This window comes from Ceratotherium simum, chromosome 13, assembly GCF_057802395.1.
Source record: "Ceratotherium simum simum isolate JZ-2026a chromosome 13, ASM5780239v1, whole genome shotgun sequence".
Classification (NCBI taxonomy): Eukaryota; Metazoa; Chordata; class Mammalia; order Perissodactyla; family Rhinocerotidae; genus Ceratotherium; species Ceratotherium simum.
In genome coordinates this window covers 30945562-30962835 of record NC_141912.1, presented here as the reverse complement: position 1 = coordinate 30962835, position 17274 = coordinate 30945562, and the positions used below count along the sequence as shown (strand labels likewise).

The 17274-nt window shown below is 44.8% G+C and overlaps 2 protein-coding genes across 2 annotated transcripts in view; one reads left to right on the top strand and one right to left on the bottom strand.

The window, feature by feature from the left end:
- LOC147915642 (uncharacterized) overlaps nt 1-12984 on the top strand; it is a 110112-nt gene extending 97128 nt beyond the window's left edge. Inside the window, exon 6 of the mRNA XM_087437804.1 lies at nt 12668-12984. Within this exon, the coding sequence (XP_087293930.1) occupies nt 12668-12721 (54 nt within the window). The 3' untranslated portion in view covers nt 12722-12984. The remainder of the gene's footprint in view (nt 1-12667) is intronic.
- Nucleotides 12863-16709, bottom strand: LOC101397911 (uncharacterized). The gene is made up of 7 exons (XM_087437803.1): nt 15707-16709; nt 15200-15362; nt 14296-14571; nt 14066-14170; nt 13619-13651; nt 13427-13474; nt 12863-13270 (listed from the first exon to the last, which is right to left on the bottom strand). The coding sequence occupies exons 1-3, from the start codon at nt 16707-16709 to the stop codon at nt 14532-14534; spliced, it is 1206 nt and encodes a 401-aa protein (XP_087293929.1). The 3' UTR covers nt 12863-13270; nt 13427-13474; nt 13619-13651; nt 14066-14170; nt 14296-14531.
- Between the last annotated feature and the right edge of the window lie 565 nt (nt 16710-17274).

Below are 17274 nucleotides of genomic sequence, written 5' to 3'. Positions count from 1 at the left end.
ATATTAATTGACTGAATATGCATGGTCCAATCTATTTTTTCTACACCAACAAGCAATTCTCCAATTTTCAGTGGACAGCGACTGGTGTCCTACATTTTAATTCAATTCCAACACTTCTACCTGGAGATAGCATCAAATTCCACAGATTAAGGGCTCAGTCCCACAAGACTGCCCCCACTTCACAAGGCAGTTGCAAGTCCAGGTAGTTACCTGTGCTCTGAACAACTGGCTATAAATCAGAGGTTCCCAGGACCCCCTTCTCAAGTTCAATTAATTTGCTAGAGCCACTCACAAAACTAAGACTAACATGTACTTACGTTTACCAGTTGGATATTATAAAAGATACATATGAACAGCCAGATCAAGAGATATACAGCAAGAGGTCCAGGAGGGTTCTCAGCACAGGAGCTTCTGTAATTGAGGAACTGGGGTGTGCCACCTTCCTGTCATGTGGGTGCATCCATCAACCTGGAAGCTCATCAAATCTTGTTCAAAAGTTTTTATAGAGCTTCATATCTAGCACCCCCACTTTCCCAGTGGTTGGTGGGTGGGGCTGAAAGTTCCAACCCTCTAATCAGTTGGTCTTTTTGGCGACCAGCCCCATCCTGAGACTATCTAGGGGCCCCACCCTAAGTTATCTCATTTGTATAACTCAGATGTGTCAGAAAGAGGCTCCTTGTGAGTAACAAAAGACACTTCTATCATTCAGAAAATTCCATGGGTTTTAGAAACTCTGTGCTAGGAACCAGGGACAAAGACCAAATGTATTTCTTATTATACCACACATGGGTTATTTACAGGCTTTCCATTCTATTCTATTGGTCTATGTGTCTGTTTTTATGCCAGTACCATGCTGTTTTGATTACTATAGCTCTGTAATATAATTTGAAATCTGGAAGTGTGATGCTTCCAGCTTTGTTCTTTTTTCCTAGGGATTGCTTTGGCTACTTGTGGTCTTTTGTGGTTCTATACAAACTACTTCTTTCTACATTTTGATAGAGAGCAGGAGAAGTAACATAGCCCTGGGGAAAAATAGAAAGTATTGTCTTATTTGTCTCATGTGAGTATAAACAACTTCTGATCTTTTTCATAGATATTCAATGTATTAGGCATATCAATAGTCATTACCACATATCAGTAGCTGTGTAAATCTGCTCTATTAAAGATATCACATTCAGAACAGCTGCTTAATTGGGGCTAATTATTGATTAAGTTTTCAGTAATCCACTGTCATTGGCAATGATCCATCCGTTTTGTAGGATCCGCAGTGGTGAACTAAGTAGGGATGTGATGGGACCACCGTGGCTGCATCCTTTAAGTCTTTGAGGATTAACCTCTTTCGTTGCCCCCAAGATACAATATTGTTTTAATTTTCTGTCTTGGCTGAAGTTAGGAGGCTGTTCATGGGCTTCCAGTTGGCCTTTCTTACTGAAGCTTGTACTCCACAGGTCAAAGAACCAATGTGAGTGTTCTTGACAATTCTAAATATGTCCACTGCAATTATGTATTTGGAAACTGGGGAAATGACCAGCAAGTGGATGTATGGATGCAGAGAACCCACTGAGATTTGGATGGACCTGAGACAGGACTCATTATTTCCTGTTCCCCATATGCCTCTCCTCTTAATGGGGGTTGATGGTGCTTTGGTTCCCCAGGTATCAGTGTCTCCGTTGGACTATGCATCCACTAGACTTAAAAAATATCTGGATATTCTCTTTTCTCAGTGTATGGAGACCTGAGTAAATGGCCATAGGTACCTTTATGGAAGGACTTAGGGAATTACTACAGTACACAATTGCCATGATGTGGCGGGGTACTTCCTCAGGGGACCTAGGCTTTCCTTCAGCCAATGGGTTCTGGGTTTGAGAATTGGCTCAGGTCTGGAAACTGGAAATTTTCTATTGGGCAACTGATCTCAGCTTTAAATTCATTCATTCTTGATCTGTTAATTACAATATTAAGCAACACTCTTGTTCACTGCCCATCTATCCTGCCCCAGAAACAACGTGGTCTATTAGCCATTTCCATAAATCCCTTGCAGTCAGAACTTCTTTTTTTTTTAAAGATTTTTATTTATTTATTTTTTTTCCCCCAAAGCCCCAGTAGATAGTTGTATGTCGTAGTTGCACATCCTTCTAGTTGCTGCACGTGGGATGCGGTCTCAGCATGGCCAGAGAAGCGGTGCGTCGGTGCGCGCCTGGGATCCAAACATGGGCCGCCAGCAGCGGAGCGCACGCACTTAACCGCTAAGCCACGGAGCCGGCCCCCAGTGAGAACTTCTTGGCTTCCATTCTGACATTGCTGGCTATTTTGGCAATTTTCCCGTGTTTCCACCTTGCTGCCACCTGTTCTCTGGCTTTCTGGGATCCTATTATCCCCACTGATGCTAGGGAGCCTAGTTCTGTAATATTATCTCCTAGAGTCAGCCCCAGCCTACAAAGGACAGACACAGTGAGGTTGATACTCTGCTCACCTGCTCACTCCTTATAGCCTAATATACAGAGTATCCTTTGGGCTCTTCCAAGGAAAATAGTCACCTGGTGGGTTTTCCAGTTTTATAGAGAGGATTCATACTAGCATGCCCACTTCTCTGAGCCTTTTGATCTCTTTCTGTACAATCTGCCATGGCAGTTCTGGCATCTCTACTTTGTTTAATGTGGGCCATCACTTTTTGTTAGAACAGCTTTATTGAGATATAATTCACATATAATTGAATCATTTAAAAGAACTTGCATTTTAGTATATTCAGAGAGTTGTGCAACCATCACCACGATCCATTTTGGAACATTGTCATCACCCCATAACCATTTATTCCTGAGCAGTCAGTCCCTATTTCCCTCCAAAACTCCCCTCATTCCTAGGCACATACTAATCTACTTTCTGTCCATATGGATTTGCTTACTATGGACATTTCATATAAATAGAATCAAACTAGGGGCTGGCCCCGTGGCTTAGTGGTTAAGTGCGTGCACTCCGCTACTGGCTTCGGATCCTGGGCGTGCACCAACGCACTGCTTCTCTGGCCATGCTGAGGCGGTGTCCCACATACAGCAACTAGAAGGATGTGCAACTATGACATGCAACTATCTACTGGGGCTTTAGGGAAAAAAAAGAGGAGGATTGTCAATAGATGTTAGCTGAGAGCTGGTCTTCCTAAGCAAAAAGAGGAGGATTGGCATGGATGTTAGCTCAGGGCTGATCTTCCTCACAAAAAATAAAAATAAAAAAAATAAAAATAAATGTATAGAATCAAACTGTCCATTTGATCTTTTTTTTCTGTTTTCTTTCATGGAACCTGATGTATTCAAAGTTCATCCATATGTAGCATGCATCTGTACTTCATTCCTTTTTATTGCCAAATAATATTCCACTGCATGGATACCACTTTTATTTATTTATTCATCAGCTGATGAACATTTGTGTTGTTTCTAATTTTTTAGGTATTATGAATAATGCTGCTGTGAATATTGTGTATGAGTTTTTTTTTTTTTTTTTTTGTGAGGAAGATCAGCCCTGAGCTAACATCCATGCTAATCCTCCTCTTTTTGCTGAAGAAGCCCGGCTCTGAGCTAACATTTATTGCCAATCCTCCTCCTTTTTCCCCCCCAAGCTCCAGTAGATAGTTGTATGTTATAGTTGCACATCCTTCTAGTTGCTATATGTGGGACACGGCCTCAGCATGGCCGGAGAAGCGGTGCGTTGGTGCGCACCCGGGATCTTAACCCGGGCTGCCAGTAGTGGCGCGTGCGCACTTAACCGCCAAGCCCCGGGGCCGGCCTCTGTGTATGAGTTTTTGTGTGGACATGAGACAGGCATCTTGCTGGACTAGGTGAGGCCCTAGGTTAAACAAGTCTGCACAAACAGGAAGCCACAGCTGCCTGAAGTCAGCTACACATCCTGTCACATGGAACAAGTCAGCAGCCCGTCCATGCCCGCTGTAAACCACTTGGTTTGCAGAGGGACCACAAAGTGAACATGCAGCTCTAGAATCAGTCGGCCAACTGGTCGCACATCCCAAGGTCCAATCCCCAGCCATGGCGTCCACTTCCCTTCTAGAATCCCATAAAAAGTCCCCTTCAGCCTAGCTCGAGGCTGCTCTCTCTGCTTTCTGAGACAGCCCGGGCTCTCTGTAGCCTGTCCCTTTCCCTTACCTGAATCTTACTTAATTGCTAAATAAAAAGCTGTTTTTGTACTTTATTCTGTGGCTCTTGCTTGAATTCTTTCTTGTGGGTGCCCAAGGACCCACCTTCTCCTCCCACCTGGAGCTCTGGGCGGGGTAGCTGGCCCAGTGACAGACACATGTTTTCATTTCTTTTGGGTAAATACCTAGGAATGGAATTGCTGAGTCATATATAGTAACACTGTGTTCAAACTTTGAGGAACTGCCACATTCTTTTCCAAAGTGGCAGCACCATTTTATATTCCCACCAGCAGTTTACAAGGGTTTCAATTTCTCCACAACTTCACAGCACTTATTAATATTGATCTTTCTGATTCTAGCCATCCTAGGAGGTAAGAAGGGGTATCTCTTTTTTAATTTAATTTTATTTTTTTGTTTATTGTGGTAACACATTGGTGTATAACATTGTGTAAATTTCAGGTGTATATCATTATATCTTGTTTTTTTTCTTGTGAGGAAGATTGGCCCTGGGCTAACATCTATGCCCATCTTCCTCTATTTTTTATGTGGGATGCCACCACAGCATGGCTTGATGAGCAGTGTGTAGGTCTGCGCCCGGGATCCAGGCTTACAAACCATGGGCTGCCAAAGAAGAACACTAGAACTTAACCACTATGCCACTGGGCCAGCCCCCACTCTTCTTTTTGAAAGAGTTTATAAAGAATTATTTTAATTCTTCTTTAAATATTTGATAGAATTCCCTAGTGAGGACATTTGGCCTGGGCTTTCTTCGTGGGTAATTTTGATAACTGATTCAATCTTCTGACTTGTTATAGATATATTCAGATTGTCTACTTCTTAAATCAGCTTTAGGAGTTCGTATTTTTCTATGAATTTGTCTGTTTTATCTAAGTTATCTAGTTCTTGGCATACAATTCTTCATAGTATTCTTTTATACTTCTCTTTATTTCTGTATGGTCAGTCATAATGTCCTCTCTTACTGCTAATCCTAGTAATTTGAATCTTCTCTCTCTTTTTTTCTCTTTTTTCAAAGTGAGTCTAGTGAAGTTTGGTCAGTTTTGTTGATTTTCAAAGGCCCAATTTGATTAAGTGAATTTTACGTATTGTTTCTGTATTCTCTATTTCATTAATTTTCACTCTAACCTTTACTTTTCCTTTCCTTCTGCTTGCTTTTGATTTAGTTTGCTGCTCTTTTACCTTTGACTTAGGTAGAAGTCAAGGTAGAAAGTTAGGAAGGTGAAAGGTTAGGTAGGTAATGAAATTGAGATGTTTCTTTTTTTTTTTTTCTTTTTTGTGAGGAAGATCAGCCCTGAGCTAACATCCATGCCAATCCTCCTCTTTTTCCTGAGGAAGACTGGCCCTGGGCTAACATCTGTGCCTATCTTCCTCCATTTTATATGGGACGCCGCCATAGCATGGCCTGACAAGTGGTGCATCAGTGCGCGCCCGGGATCCGAACTCGGGCCACCAGCAGCGGAGCCCGCGCACTTAACTGCTACGCCACGGGGCTGGCCCCGAGATGTTTCTTTTTTACTATAGGCATTACAGCTATAAATTTCCCTCTCTGTATTCTTTTAGTAGCATCCCATCAATTTTGGTATTCTGTGTCTTCATTTTTATTAATCTCAAATATTTTCTAATCTCATTTTGATATCTTCTTTGAACCATTGGTCATGTAGAAGTGTGTTATTTGATTTCCACGTTTATGAGTTTCTCAAATTTCTTTCAGTTATTGGTTGATTTCTAATTTCATGCCACTGTGATAAAAGAACATACTTTGTATTATTTCTATCCTTTTAAATTTATTGAGGTTTGTTTTATGGCCTAACACATGGTTTATATCTTGAGGAATGCTTGGTGTGCATTTGAGAACAAGATATATTTTGCTGTGGTTGTGTGAAGTGTTCCTTAAATGTCTGTTAGGTTTATACTGTTGGTTTACAGTATTGTTCAAGTCTTCTCTTTCTTTGTTGATCTTCTGCGTAGTTGTTCTACCCATTACTGAAAGTGGTGTATTGAAGTCTTCAACTATTATTGTTGAATAATAGTCAACAACTATTATTGTTATTTATTTCTCTCTTCATTTCCGTTAATTTGGTTTTCATGTATTTGGTGCTCAGTTATTAGGTGCATATATAATTGTTTTATCTTTCTGATGGATTGACTTTTTTATCATTATAGAACGTCCCTATTTTTCTTACTAGCATTTTAAAAACAGTCTCTTTTGTCTCATATCGGTGTGGCTACTCCTGCTTCCTTATGGTTGCCATTTGCCTGAGATATCTTTTCCATCTTTTTAATTTTAATCCATTTGTAATTGAATCTCAGGTGTGTCTACTGTAGACAGCATAGATGTATCTTGTTTTGTTTTCAGTGTAACAATCTGTGCTTTGACTGACTTGTTTAATCCATTTATATTTATCATTAATGTTGATACACTGGATTTATGATGCCATTTTACTTTTTTTTTTTTTTTTTTAAAGATTTTATTTATTCAGTTTTTTCCCCCCAAAGCCCCAGTAGATAGTTGTATGTCATAGGTTCACATCCTTCTAGTTGCTGTACGTGGGACTCGGCCTCACGTTGGACGTTGGACGGAGAAGTGGTGCCTCGGGGCGCTCCCGGGATCCGAACCCGGGCCGCCAGCATCAGAGCGCGCACACTTAACCGCTAAGCCACGGAGCCGGCTCGCCATTTTACTTTTATTTTCTGTGTCTCATGTCTTTCCCCTACCTCAATTCCTCTTTCACTGATTTCTTTTTATTAAGTGGATATTTTATACTGTAATATTTTAATTACTTAATAGTTTTCACTATCTGAGTAATTTTCTTAGTAGTTACTCTAGAGTTTACCATATCCTTATCTTAATTTATCCAAGTCCACTTCAGATTTATCTGAACAATTTCAGTGAGATATATAAGCATGACTCTCTAGAGCTCTATTTCTACTTCTTCCTTTTTGGGCTGTTTTGTTATACAAATCATATCTAAATAGGTTACAAATCCAACAATACATTGTAATAATTATTACTTTATATAATTTTGGAGAGTTTGTATTGCTATGTCTTCAAGGTCACTGACTTTTTCTTCTCTGATATCAAATCTACCATTAATCCCATCTCATATTCAGTGTATTTTTCAACTCAGACATTTTTCATCTCTAGAAGTTGGATTCTGGTCTTTTATATACTTTCATGTCTCTTATGTAACTTTTGAACATAAGGAATATATTAACAAGAACTGTTTTAATGCCATTTACTGCTAATGCTAACATCTGTGTCAGTTCTAGGTTAGTTTAAATTGGTTACTTTTCTCTGCCTTATGGGTTGTATTTTCTGTTTTCTTTGCATGCCTGGTTATTTTTTATTTATTGCCAGACATTATGATTTTACCTTATTAGGTGCTAGACATTTATGAATTCCACAAATATTCTTCAGCTTTTATTTCTGGGACACAAGTTATTTGGAAGTTGCTAGATCCTTTTGGGTCTTGCTTTTTTTTTTTTTTTTTTTTTTTGTGAGGAGATCAGCCCTGTGCTAACATCCGCCAATCCTCCTCTTTTTTTTGCTGAGGAAGACGGCCCTGGGCTAACATCTGTGCCCATCTTCCTCCACTTTATATGGGACGCCACCACAGCATGGCTTGCCAAGCAGTGCGTCGGTGCGCGCCCGGGATCCGAACCAGCAAACCCTGGGCCGCCGCAGCGGAGCGTGCGCACTTAACCGCTTGCGCCACCGGGCCGGCCCCGGGTCTTGCTTTTAATATTGGTTAGGCAAAACAGGAAAATGTTTAGACCAAGGCAAATTATTCCCAACTTCTGAAACAAGACCCTTCTGCATACTTTACCCAATGCCCAGCAAATTATAAGGTTTTCAGTCTGGCTGGTAGGAATAAGCACTATTCCTAGCCCTGCAGAGCACTAGATATTATTCCCTGTAATCCTTTTGGATTATTCTTTCCTGTCCTTGGACAGTTTCCTTACGTGCATGCACTGATGAGCTGAAGACTTGAGGGGAACCCTCTGCAGACTTCCAGTGCTTTTTCTGTTCAGCTCTCTTCTTTATGCACCTTCCCCTTAGATTCTGCCTGTCCTGGTCTGTCCAATTCACAGCTCTGTCCCATTAACTCAGAGTTTACTGGGCTCTGTTGGGGCTCCTCTTCCCTGCACTGTGTCCTGGAAAATCTCTCCAGGAATGGAGGTGGACAATTGTAGGCCTCCTCTCTTTTATTTTCTTTCTCTTAGGGGTCACAATCCCTGTGCTGCCTGTTGTCCAAGGTCTGACTACCACTGTTTCTTGTATTTATTTGAAATTGTAGTTGTTTAAGACAGGAGAGTAAATTTGGTTCTTTTTACCCCATCATGGCCTGAAGCAATAGTCTGTAAACTGAGGGGTTTTTTTGCTTTTTGGTTTTGCAGGGAAAGATTCACCCTGAGTTAACATCTGTTGCCAATCTTCCTCTTTTTTTTTTTTTTCCCTCCCCAAAGCCCCAGTATATGGTTATATATCCTAGTTGTAGGTCCTTCTAGTTCTTCTCTGTGAGCCACCACTACAGCATGGCAACTGACAGATGAGTGGTGTGGTTATGACCGGGAAATGAACCCAGGCCGTTGAAGCCGTGAGTGCCAAACTTGAACCACTAGGCCATCAGGGCTGGCTCTGTAAAGTGAGTTTTTAATTCAAATTGTTTTAATTTTTAAAAACTTATTTGGTTCTTTTGAAAATCAGATAGGTTATATTTAGTTTCCTATGTTCTGCAGGCATTTTTAATTTTGTCATATTTTTCTGTAGGCATTTTCAACTTTTCAGTTTTTTCTTTATATCATATATATGCTTATATTATATCCTGGTTATGTTATATTCTATGACTCATAATTCTAATGTTGAAGTTTTATGAGCCTGTTTATACTATCCTTTGTTTCTAATGATTCTCAATCATAGTCTTTTTTCCATTTGTACATCCACAGTTCTTGCTATGAGCTGCTTTATTTCCTTGCATAATTATTTGTGTAAATTCTTTGATACCTAGGTTAATTGTAGATTTCTCTAGAGATTTTTGTTTCTCTCTTCCAATTTTTGTGTCATCATCAATCTAGGACAATTATAAACTAAATTCACGTCTTGAAGTTACTTTGGACTAAACTGGTAAAGCAAATTTGGACTACAAATCACAAGAGGGGTAGCTAGGGTTGCAGATTCTCAGAAACAGTTGTTTGCTCCTTTTTGCTGGCTCAAAGGCAAATTTTCTTAGAATACTCTTAGAGGATGGAGAAGATTTTGTTTTGTTTCAGCCGTACTCTGAGGATATGAACTTTGTTTCCCCAGATTTTCAGGGAGGGGATGTCTCTTATGCTCCCCACATGAAGAAGCTCTGGGCATCATTTCCTGTCTGTTGCAGCTCATGAACCCAAGAAAACCAAAGCTAAGATTTTCACAGAATTGGCAAGTGCCCTAAGGATAAAAACAACCTTTCCCTCTGGATTATTTGCACACATTTATATTTTGGTCTAAATCATTATTCTCCTTATTATTCTACTATACTCTTGGATGCTTTTTATATTTTGATTATTTTTAGTGGAAGAGGCAGCCTTAAAACCTAGCCTACCATGTTATGCAAATAGAATCCCCATGAACTATTTATTGATCACTAGTATTTATCTGGCTCCAGAGTAGGTGCTGGAATACAAGTCCACCTAAACTAATGTTACATTGAGTCTTCTATGAGCCAGTGCTGGTTTATGAAATGTTGGTTATCAGCCCACAATAAGATACATACAGGAACTGAAAGTGAGTCTAAGCAAGTAAACCTCTGCCTTATCTTGTCTCAGACTAGTAACTGTCAAGGAAAAGACGAGCATTTTATCATGTCATTGGATCTGCTAAAACAGTTTGATTATTAGCTGTTCATGGACCAGAGATTGAGTAGCATGGTGTCTAAACTAGGATGGTTTTTAGACTTTTGTTGAGATCACATAAATACTGAAAAATACTATAGATACTCTCCCATAAATATGTGCATATACAAAGAAATATAAAAGTTAATATAAAATGTCAGTATATATATATATCTATATACATGGATCTTCTGAAGTCTTACAGAGTCCAAGAATCACTTATATAACAAGCTCTACCTCTGAGGCTGATGCACAGCCATGTGGGATTCCTGGTCTATGACCTTGCTACTAAATGTGTGATCCGAAGATCAGCAGCATCAGCACCAAACTGGTTATAAATGCAGAATCTCACCCTCTACTCAAGACTGTCTAGATCTTTTTTTTTTTTTCCCCCCAACGCCCCAGTAGATAGTTGTATGTCACAGCTGCATATCCTTCTAGTTGCTGTATGTGGGACACGGCCTCAGCATGGTCGGAGAAGCAGTGCCTCGGTCCGCGCCCGGGATCCGAACCCGGGCCTCCAGCAGCGGAGCGCGTGCACTTAACTGCTAAGCCACGGGGCCGGCCCAAGACTGTCTAGATCTTAATGAGATGTCCAGAGGTTTCCTTGCACAGGAAAGTTTAGGTCTTCCTGGTCTCCATGCTTTCTAGACATGGTGTCAGAACTGTGCAGTCTGCTCTGCATGTGTGGTCTAATCAGATCACCTAGCATGGGAGGGGTCCAGGGTTCAGTCCTTTTTCCTTTCTTTTCTATAGTCATCACTCCCTTGGTGACCTCATCAGTTCTCAAAGCTTTAAATATCATTTATACGGCGTCACCTAACAAATCTATTTCTCCAACCAAGACATTTCACCTAAACTCCAGACTCATATATCCAACTGCTAACCTCACTTGCATTTCTAACAAACATCTCAAATTCAACATTTCCTAAATTGGATGACTATGATGTCAGTTCTTCAAATGTGTTTCTTCTATTGTCCTCTCCATTTCCACTGAAAGCACTCCACATTTCTTCTTGCACATCTGAAATTTGGGGTATCCTCCTTGATCCTCTTTCTCATAACCCAGATTTAACCCATTGGGAAATGTTGTAAAGCCCATCTTCACAATGTATCCAGAATCCAATCACTTCGTGTCATTTTCCCTGCTCACACCCCAGACAAAGCAACTAACATCTCTAGCCTTGAACACGGCACTCGTCTCCTATAGTTTTCTCTACTGGTTGCTCACCCTTCACCTCTTGATTCTGCGCAGCACCAGACTGAGGCTTCTAACGAGAAGTCAAAGTAGGTTGCTCTTCTGTTCAAAACCATCTTGTAACTGCACATCTTACTCAGAGAAAAGTCAAAACCTTTCAATATCCTTGAGGCCTACGTGACCTGCGTGTATTTCAGACCTCATCTCAATTACTCTCTGCTGCAGCCACACCAGTCTCCTCACTCTTCCTTAGACACAGACACTTCTACCTGAGTGCATTTGCACTGGAGATTCCCCTGCCTGGAAAGAAACTTCTCCAGACATCCTCGTGGACAAATCCTGTCCTTCAAATCTTTACTCAAGGTCACCTTCCCAATGAGGCCCACAGTGACCACCGCAGTAAAACAGCCGTCTTCCCTGTCCCCACACTCTTACAGTCTGGTCACCTTCCTCAAAGCACTTAGAACTTCTAACATAAACACTTCCTTATTTACTATGCTTATAGCATACAGTCTGCCCCTCACCACTAGAATACATGCTCCACAAGGCTGGCAATTTTTGCCTGTTTTTAATTCACTGAGGTTTCCTAGATGCAAAAATAACTTGTCACATATCTGGAAAATCAGTTGAATAAATGATCAGTGTAGAGCACCTCCCTATTCTAGAGACAGTATCTTTATTAATGTAACCTCAGGCCACATGCTGTTTTGTGGCAGCTACAGCACAACATCCACTCAAACTGACATCAATGCCGCCTGTACTTTTCTTTCCTTCCTCCCTCCCACAGCTATCCTCCTGCACACCACACACACAATTATATTTCTCTCTTCACAAAAGAGAATCCTTGGGTTATGAGTCCTATTTTCCAACCACCTCTGAATCTAAAGTAGACTCTGCTTTATAAATCCATGAGTTTAGATTGGAGCCAGCACTAGGACGACTAGAGCTGAGGGCATAGAGAGGGGGCAGGCTGCAGAGAAGATAGATATCCAACAGGAATTTACCTAACATGAGAAACTGTCAGATCCTCCTCTCTACTAATTCTATAATCTGGTTCTTTAAAAAAGGAGAAAAGGTGGAAAGAACAATCCAGGAAACAGCCCTAGAATGAGGGCAAAAGCTAGATGAGTCTGAAAATTCATCTCTTGATACAACAGACTCCTGGGCCTTGTGGGGTCAATGATAGGCCAAACAACTCCTGCTGCTGTCACAGATGGGCACACCCAGAGGAGAATAAGACCAGAATGGTAAACATGAAAATAAAGAGGCATAATCCAAAAAAACCAAAGAAACAAAATATAAACACACACAAGATGAGGGTTGAGGGCCAGACCCTGGCCTGAGCCTAGGCTGACCCAGCCACACAAAGCCCTCGCTGCCCACGGTCGTAGAAACATGACAATGCTTAAGTGACGTCCTCATCCCTGTGATCGCAGGTCCTGTTCGAACAAGTTTCTACAGAGACCAGAATAAACGAGCAGCAGAAATGACCCAGCCAAGGAATGACAACATCAAAGCCCACGATGCACTGAGCACTGAGCGTGCACTGGCCTCATCCACGCTCGGCCCCTCACAGCCTTCTTCTGTCCTAACCTGCAACAGACTCAGCACAGTAAAGACACAAATTCTGGAAGGTTCTCAGTGCTTCCATTTATTTCCTCTCTGAAACTTCAGCAATCTTCTCCTTTAATTAACACATCAATCCCTTATGACAAGAATTAGAAAAAACAAGTTTATATCCAGATTCATATTTTCAGTAAAGAAGCAAGTCATTACTACTCAGCGCAACATGAAGTTAAGAGAGGGATGGAGATGGCCCAGCCCGGCTTCTGCTAGAATAAGCAAGTCCATCAGAGGAAGAACACAGGTCAGTGTGGGCAGGGGGTGGGCCAGTCTTCTCACCTCCTCTCATGCTAATAGGAACGCAGACACACGCAGATACCAGTTGCAGAAAGAGCAGTCAGGGTTCTTGAAATCACCAAGTCGGAGCATCAACAAATCTTGCATCACTCAGTCCCCTGCAGGGCAGCTGTCTCACACTGAAAGAAAATAATCATGAACAAATTCAGGTCAGTCACATAGTGCTGACATTCTCAACAGCCCACTGCATGCTCAAAATGCCCCAAAGAACCCCATTACCCAGTCGTGTCACCTCTCCCCAATACTCCTCTCACTTCAGGCCTCCAGGGTCTCACCTTTAGGATCCGTGACAGACACATCAGAGCCCTGGGCACTGTCACTTCCTGGGGTAGAACAAAACAGAACATGGTCAGAGCCCACAGGAGAGGAGACTAAAAGAGAAACTATGGGGTGAGTAAGCTCCCGCCATGGGCTCCCGTCTACACCATCACAAGGGTCTCAGGGATCAACCCCCTACTCAAACTTACTTGCAGCCTGTTTGTAGCTCCCTCTTTTTTGACCTGTGGGAAGATAATGGAGAAGGCGGGGCCATGAGATCCTAAGGGAACCCCCTAGTCCTGGACCACAAGGAAGTTTCCAGAACCGTGACTGAAGACCCAGGGCAGGATCAGGAAACACAGTACAGTACATGTGTGGGGAATGGACCAACTGCCCTTCTGGAGCTCTGTCCTCAGCAGGGACCTGCCCCTCTGACCTGTGACTGCTGGGAATCAGGTCCCCAGCACCAGAATTATCAAGGTGAAACAAACTTTCATTTTCACAACTGCTTTAACAAGAGTGTTAGCAATCAGCTCCAGAGTGGCAAGCACGTGTGTGGATGGGACTTCCCATTAATGAGGCAAAGCAAGCTCTACCCGGGGCCTGAAACCTTCAGTGGGACAAGAAAACTCAGATCCCCCCACTCCCTTCCCTACCTGAGTGCTTCTTCCTCCACATCACAGCTCCAGCCACCACAGCTCCAAGGACATCCAGGCCAACAATGATGCCCATGATGAGGATGGTGGACTGAGGAGGCGGCTCTGGGAAGGGAAGGGAAGGTGAGGGGCTCTGACCTCAGGCTTGAGTCCTGACCTTGATAAAAGTGCTCAAAAGGGCTTCTGATTTCCCTGAAAAGAGAGCCCCCCCACCTTATACTCCTCCTCACCCCATCTCAGGATGACAGGCTCAGGCAGCCCCTGGTGCTGCACATGGCACGTGTATCTCTGCTCCTCTCCAGAAGGCACCACCACAGCCGCCTACTTCTGGAAGGTCCTGTCCCCTGCAGGCCTGGTCTCCACAAGCTCTGTGTCCTGGGTCAGGTCCTCCCCATCACGCTGCCAGGTCAGGGTGATCTCCGCAGGGTAGAAGCCCAGGGCCCAGCACCTCAGGGTGACCTCATGGTCAGATATGGAGTGGTGGTTTACGTGACTCTTTGGGGGTTCTGAGGAGGAAGAATCAGGAAATTCATGCTTTTGATATGGAAGCAAAATCAGGAAATCCATGGGCCACTAAAGCAGCATTCATGTGACCATCCTGAGAAAAGACAAGACAACTGGTTTGGAAGGAGGAAGCACACAACCTAGACATCAGCCTAGACTTGCAGATCTGGGATGATCTCCCATTTCTTGAAAATTCTAGAATCAGAGTGAGAGCCTATAGTGGGAGGCTCCAGGTCTCAAAGGAGCAGAACACAGACTTCTGGGCCTGACCTGGGTAGAGGGTGAATGACTCAGAAAAGCTGGAGTGGGACCTGCAAAGATGTTCTCAGGCCGAGAACCAGGCCTTGAGAGAGAAAGTCATGGTGATGGCTGCCAGGGTCAAAGGGCACCAGTGACGGGCGATTTCAGGGACGGTCTCCCCTTCTATTCCTGAAAAAACTGGATTCCTTAACTTTCCGTTAGAGAAGATCGGGCCTCTCCGAGAGTCATTAGTACAGAATATGAAAACCTGGGTGGATTCCTCCCTCTCCCGAGGGGCGGGATTCTGACACTGATCCCATTTCCCTCCCCTCTCTGTGGGATGTCAGCCCAGCCCCAGGGGAGATCGGGAGGCCCCGCGGCCCCTCGTACCTGCGCGCTGCAGTGTCTCCTTCCCGTTCTCCAGGTGTCTGAGGAGCGACTCCACGCAGGTGCCCTCCAGGTAGTTCCTGTAGCGCTCCGCCACACCGGCCGCCTCCCACTTGCGCCGGGTGATCTGAGCCGCTGTGTCCGCCGCGGTCCAGGAGCGCAGGTCCTAGTTCAGGGAGATGTAATCGGCGCCGTCGTAGGCGTGTTGACTGTACCCGCGGAGGCGGCGCCCGACCGGCCCCAAGTCGCAGCCGTACATCCACTGGAGGGTGTGAGACCCTGACCCCGCCCCGCGGTCAGCCCCGCCCACTTAGCCCCGCCCCCCGACCACCCGCAGTGATTATGCCCAAACTGAAAATGAAACCGCAGAAAAGTCTCCACCAGCTCTTCCAGGGTCTGGGGGCTGAGCGGGTCTCGCGGCTTCACGGGTCGGACCCGGAGTCTCGGGGAGACCCCAGCCCTTCCATGGGGATGGGGGTCGTGACCTGGCCCCGGGCCCGCGTAGCTCACCGGCGTCGCTCTGATTGTAGTAGCCGCGCAGGTTGTTCAGGTTCCCTCGGAAATTCTGTGCGTGGTCCTTGGCGTTCCGTGTCTGCTCCTCCCAATACTCCGGCCCCTCCTGCTCCATCCACGGCGCCCGCGGCTCCATCCTCGGACTCGCGGCGTCGCTGTCGAACCGCACGAACTGCGTGTCGTCCACGTAGCCGACGACGATGAAGCGGGGCTCCCCGCGGCCGGGCCGGGACGCCACGGTGTGGAAATATCTCATGGAGTGGAAGCCTGGGGGCGGGGAGGGGCTGAGACCCGGCCCGATCCTCCCGGCGCGGGTCCCCGGGTCCAAGGGTGATGCGGCCGGGAGCGGGGAGGGGGCGCGGGGGTCTTGAGACGGAGAAGGGGCAGCGGACCGAGAAGGGTGAGGACTTAGGGGTGGGAGACCCGAGTGGGTGAGAGGAGGAGGCGGGAGGCTGAGGAGGGACAGGGGAGGAGGAAGAAGTGGGTAAGTTGGAGGAGGGGTCAGGACGGGGCGGGGCCGAGGTGGAGGAGGCGGTCTGGGCAGGTGTCCGCAGAGACGCGCCTTCCCGGGTCCTGCACCCCCGCCGCGCGGTCCCCTCGCTCCGCCCTCCGCAGAGGCCCCTTCCATCCCTACCCAGCACTCACCTCCCCAGGTCCGGGTCAGGACCAAGGCCTCCCAAAACAGCAGGAGGAGGTTTCGGAGCCCCACATCCCGCATCCTGCCAGTCTGGGATGAATCTGAGTTCTGGTCGGTGGTGGAGACTTGATAACCGGGAACCGCGGAGACGTTGATTGGCTGCTCTAGAAAACGGAAACGCAATAGGAGTGAGAACTGGGGCCGCGACATGAGTCTCCAGGCGGAAGGACTTGACAGAGGTTGTGAGAGGCGGAACTGCAACTCAGCGAGGTGGGGGCTCCGCAATACTGAGTTTCCCAGTCCCAGACTACACGCTCGGGCTGAGAGCCGCGCCCTCTGTGTACATGAGGGGTTGTCACACATTTTGGTTTCAGGATATCTATACAAGCGCACAAATTAGTGAGGACCCCAAGGATAATTTTGCGTATGTGGGTTATTTCTATCAATATATGAATGCAGGCAGAAGATCAGATATAGATGTGGGGGGCTGGAGGGGTGATAGTGCAGTTCTCACCTAGTCCTTTTCTCTGCGTTAAAAAAGAAAGAAGCTTATCATCTGAGAGTGGGGAATGGGGAGAGAGTGAAGGGGGTTAAGGTGGGAGGAGAAAGTGAGAAATAGCCCCCTCAGGAGGTGTGAGAGTGAACTGCCTCAGGAAATGGCATCTGGGGAGAGCAGGGCTGGAGGCCCGTGAGCTCTGTGCTCATCAACTTAGAGAGAGTTCCAGCACTGGGACAGCAGACTAGGAGAAAATGCAACAGAACATCTGCAAGTGTGAGGATCACAGTTATTTTTACTTTGTCATATATAACTTTTAACATTTTATAATTTTTCTACAGTGAATATATATTATACCATATATATTGTACATTATACATATACACAAAAAGCTTTGTTTAAATTTTTAAAAGGGAAGCAGATGGGTAGGAG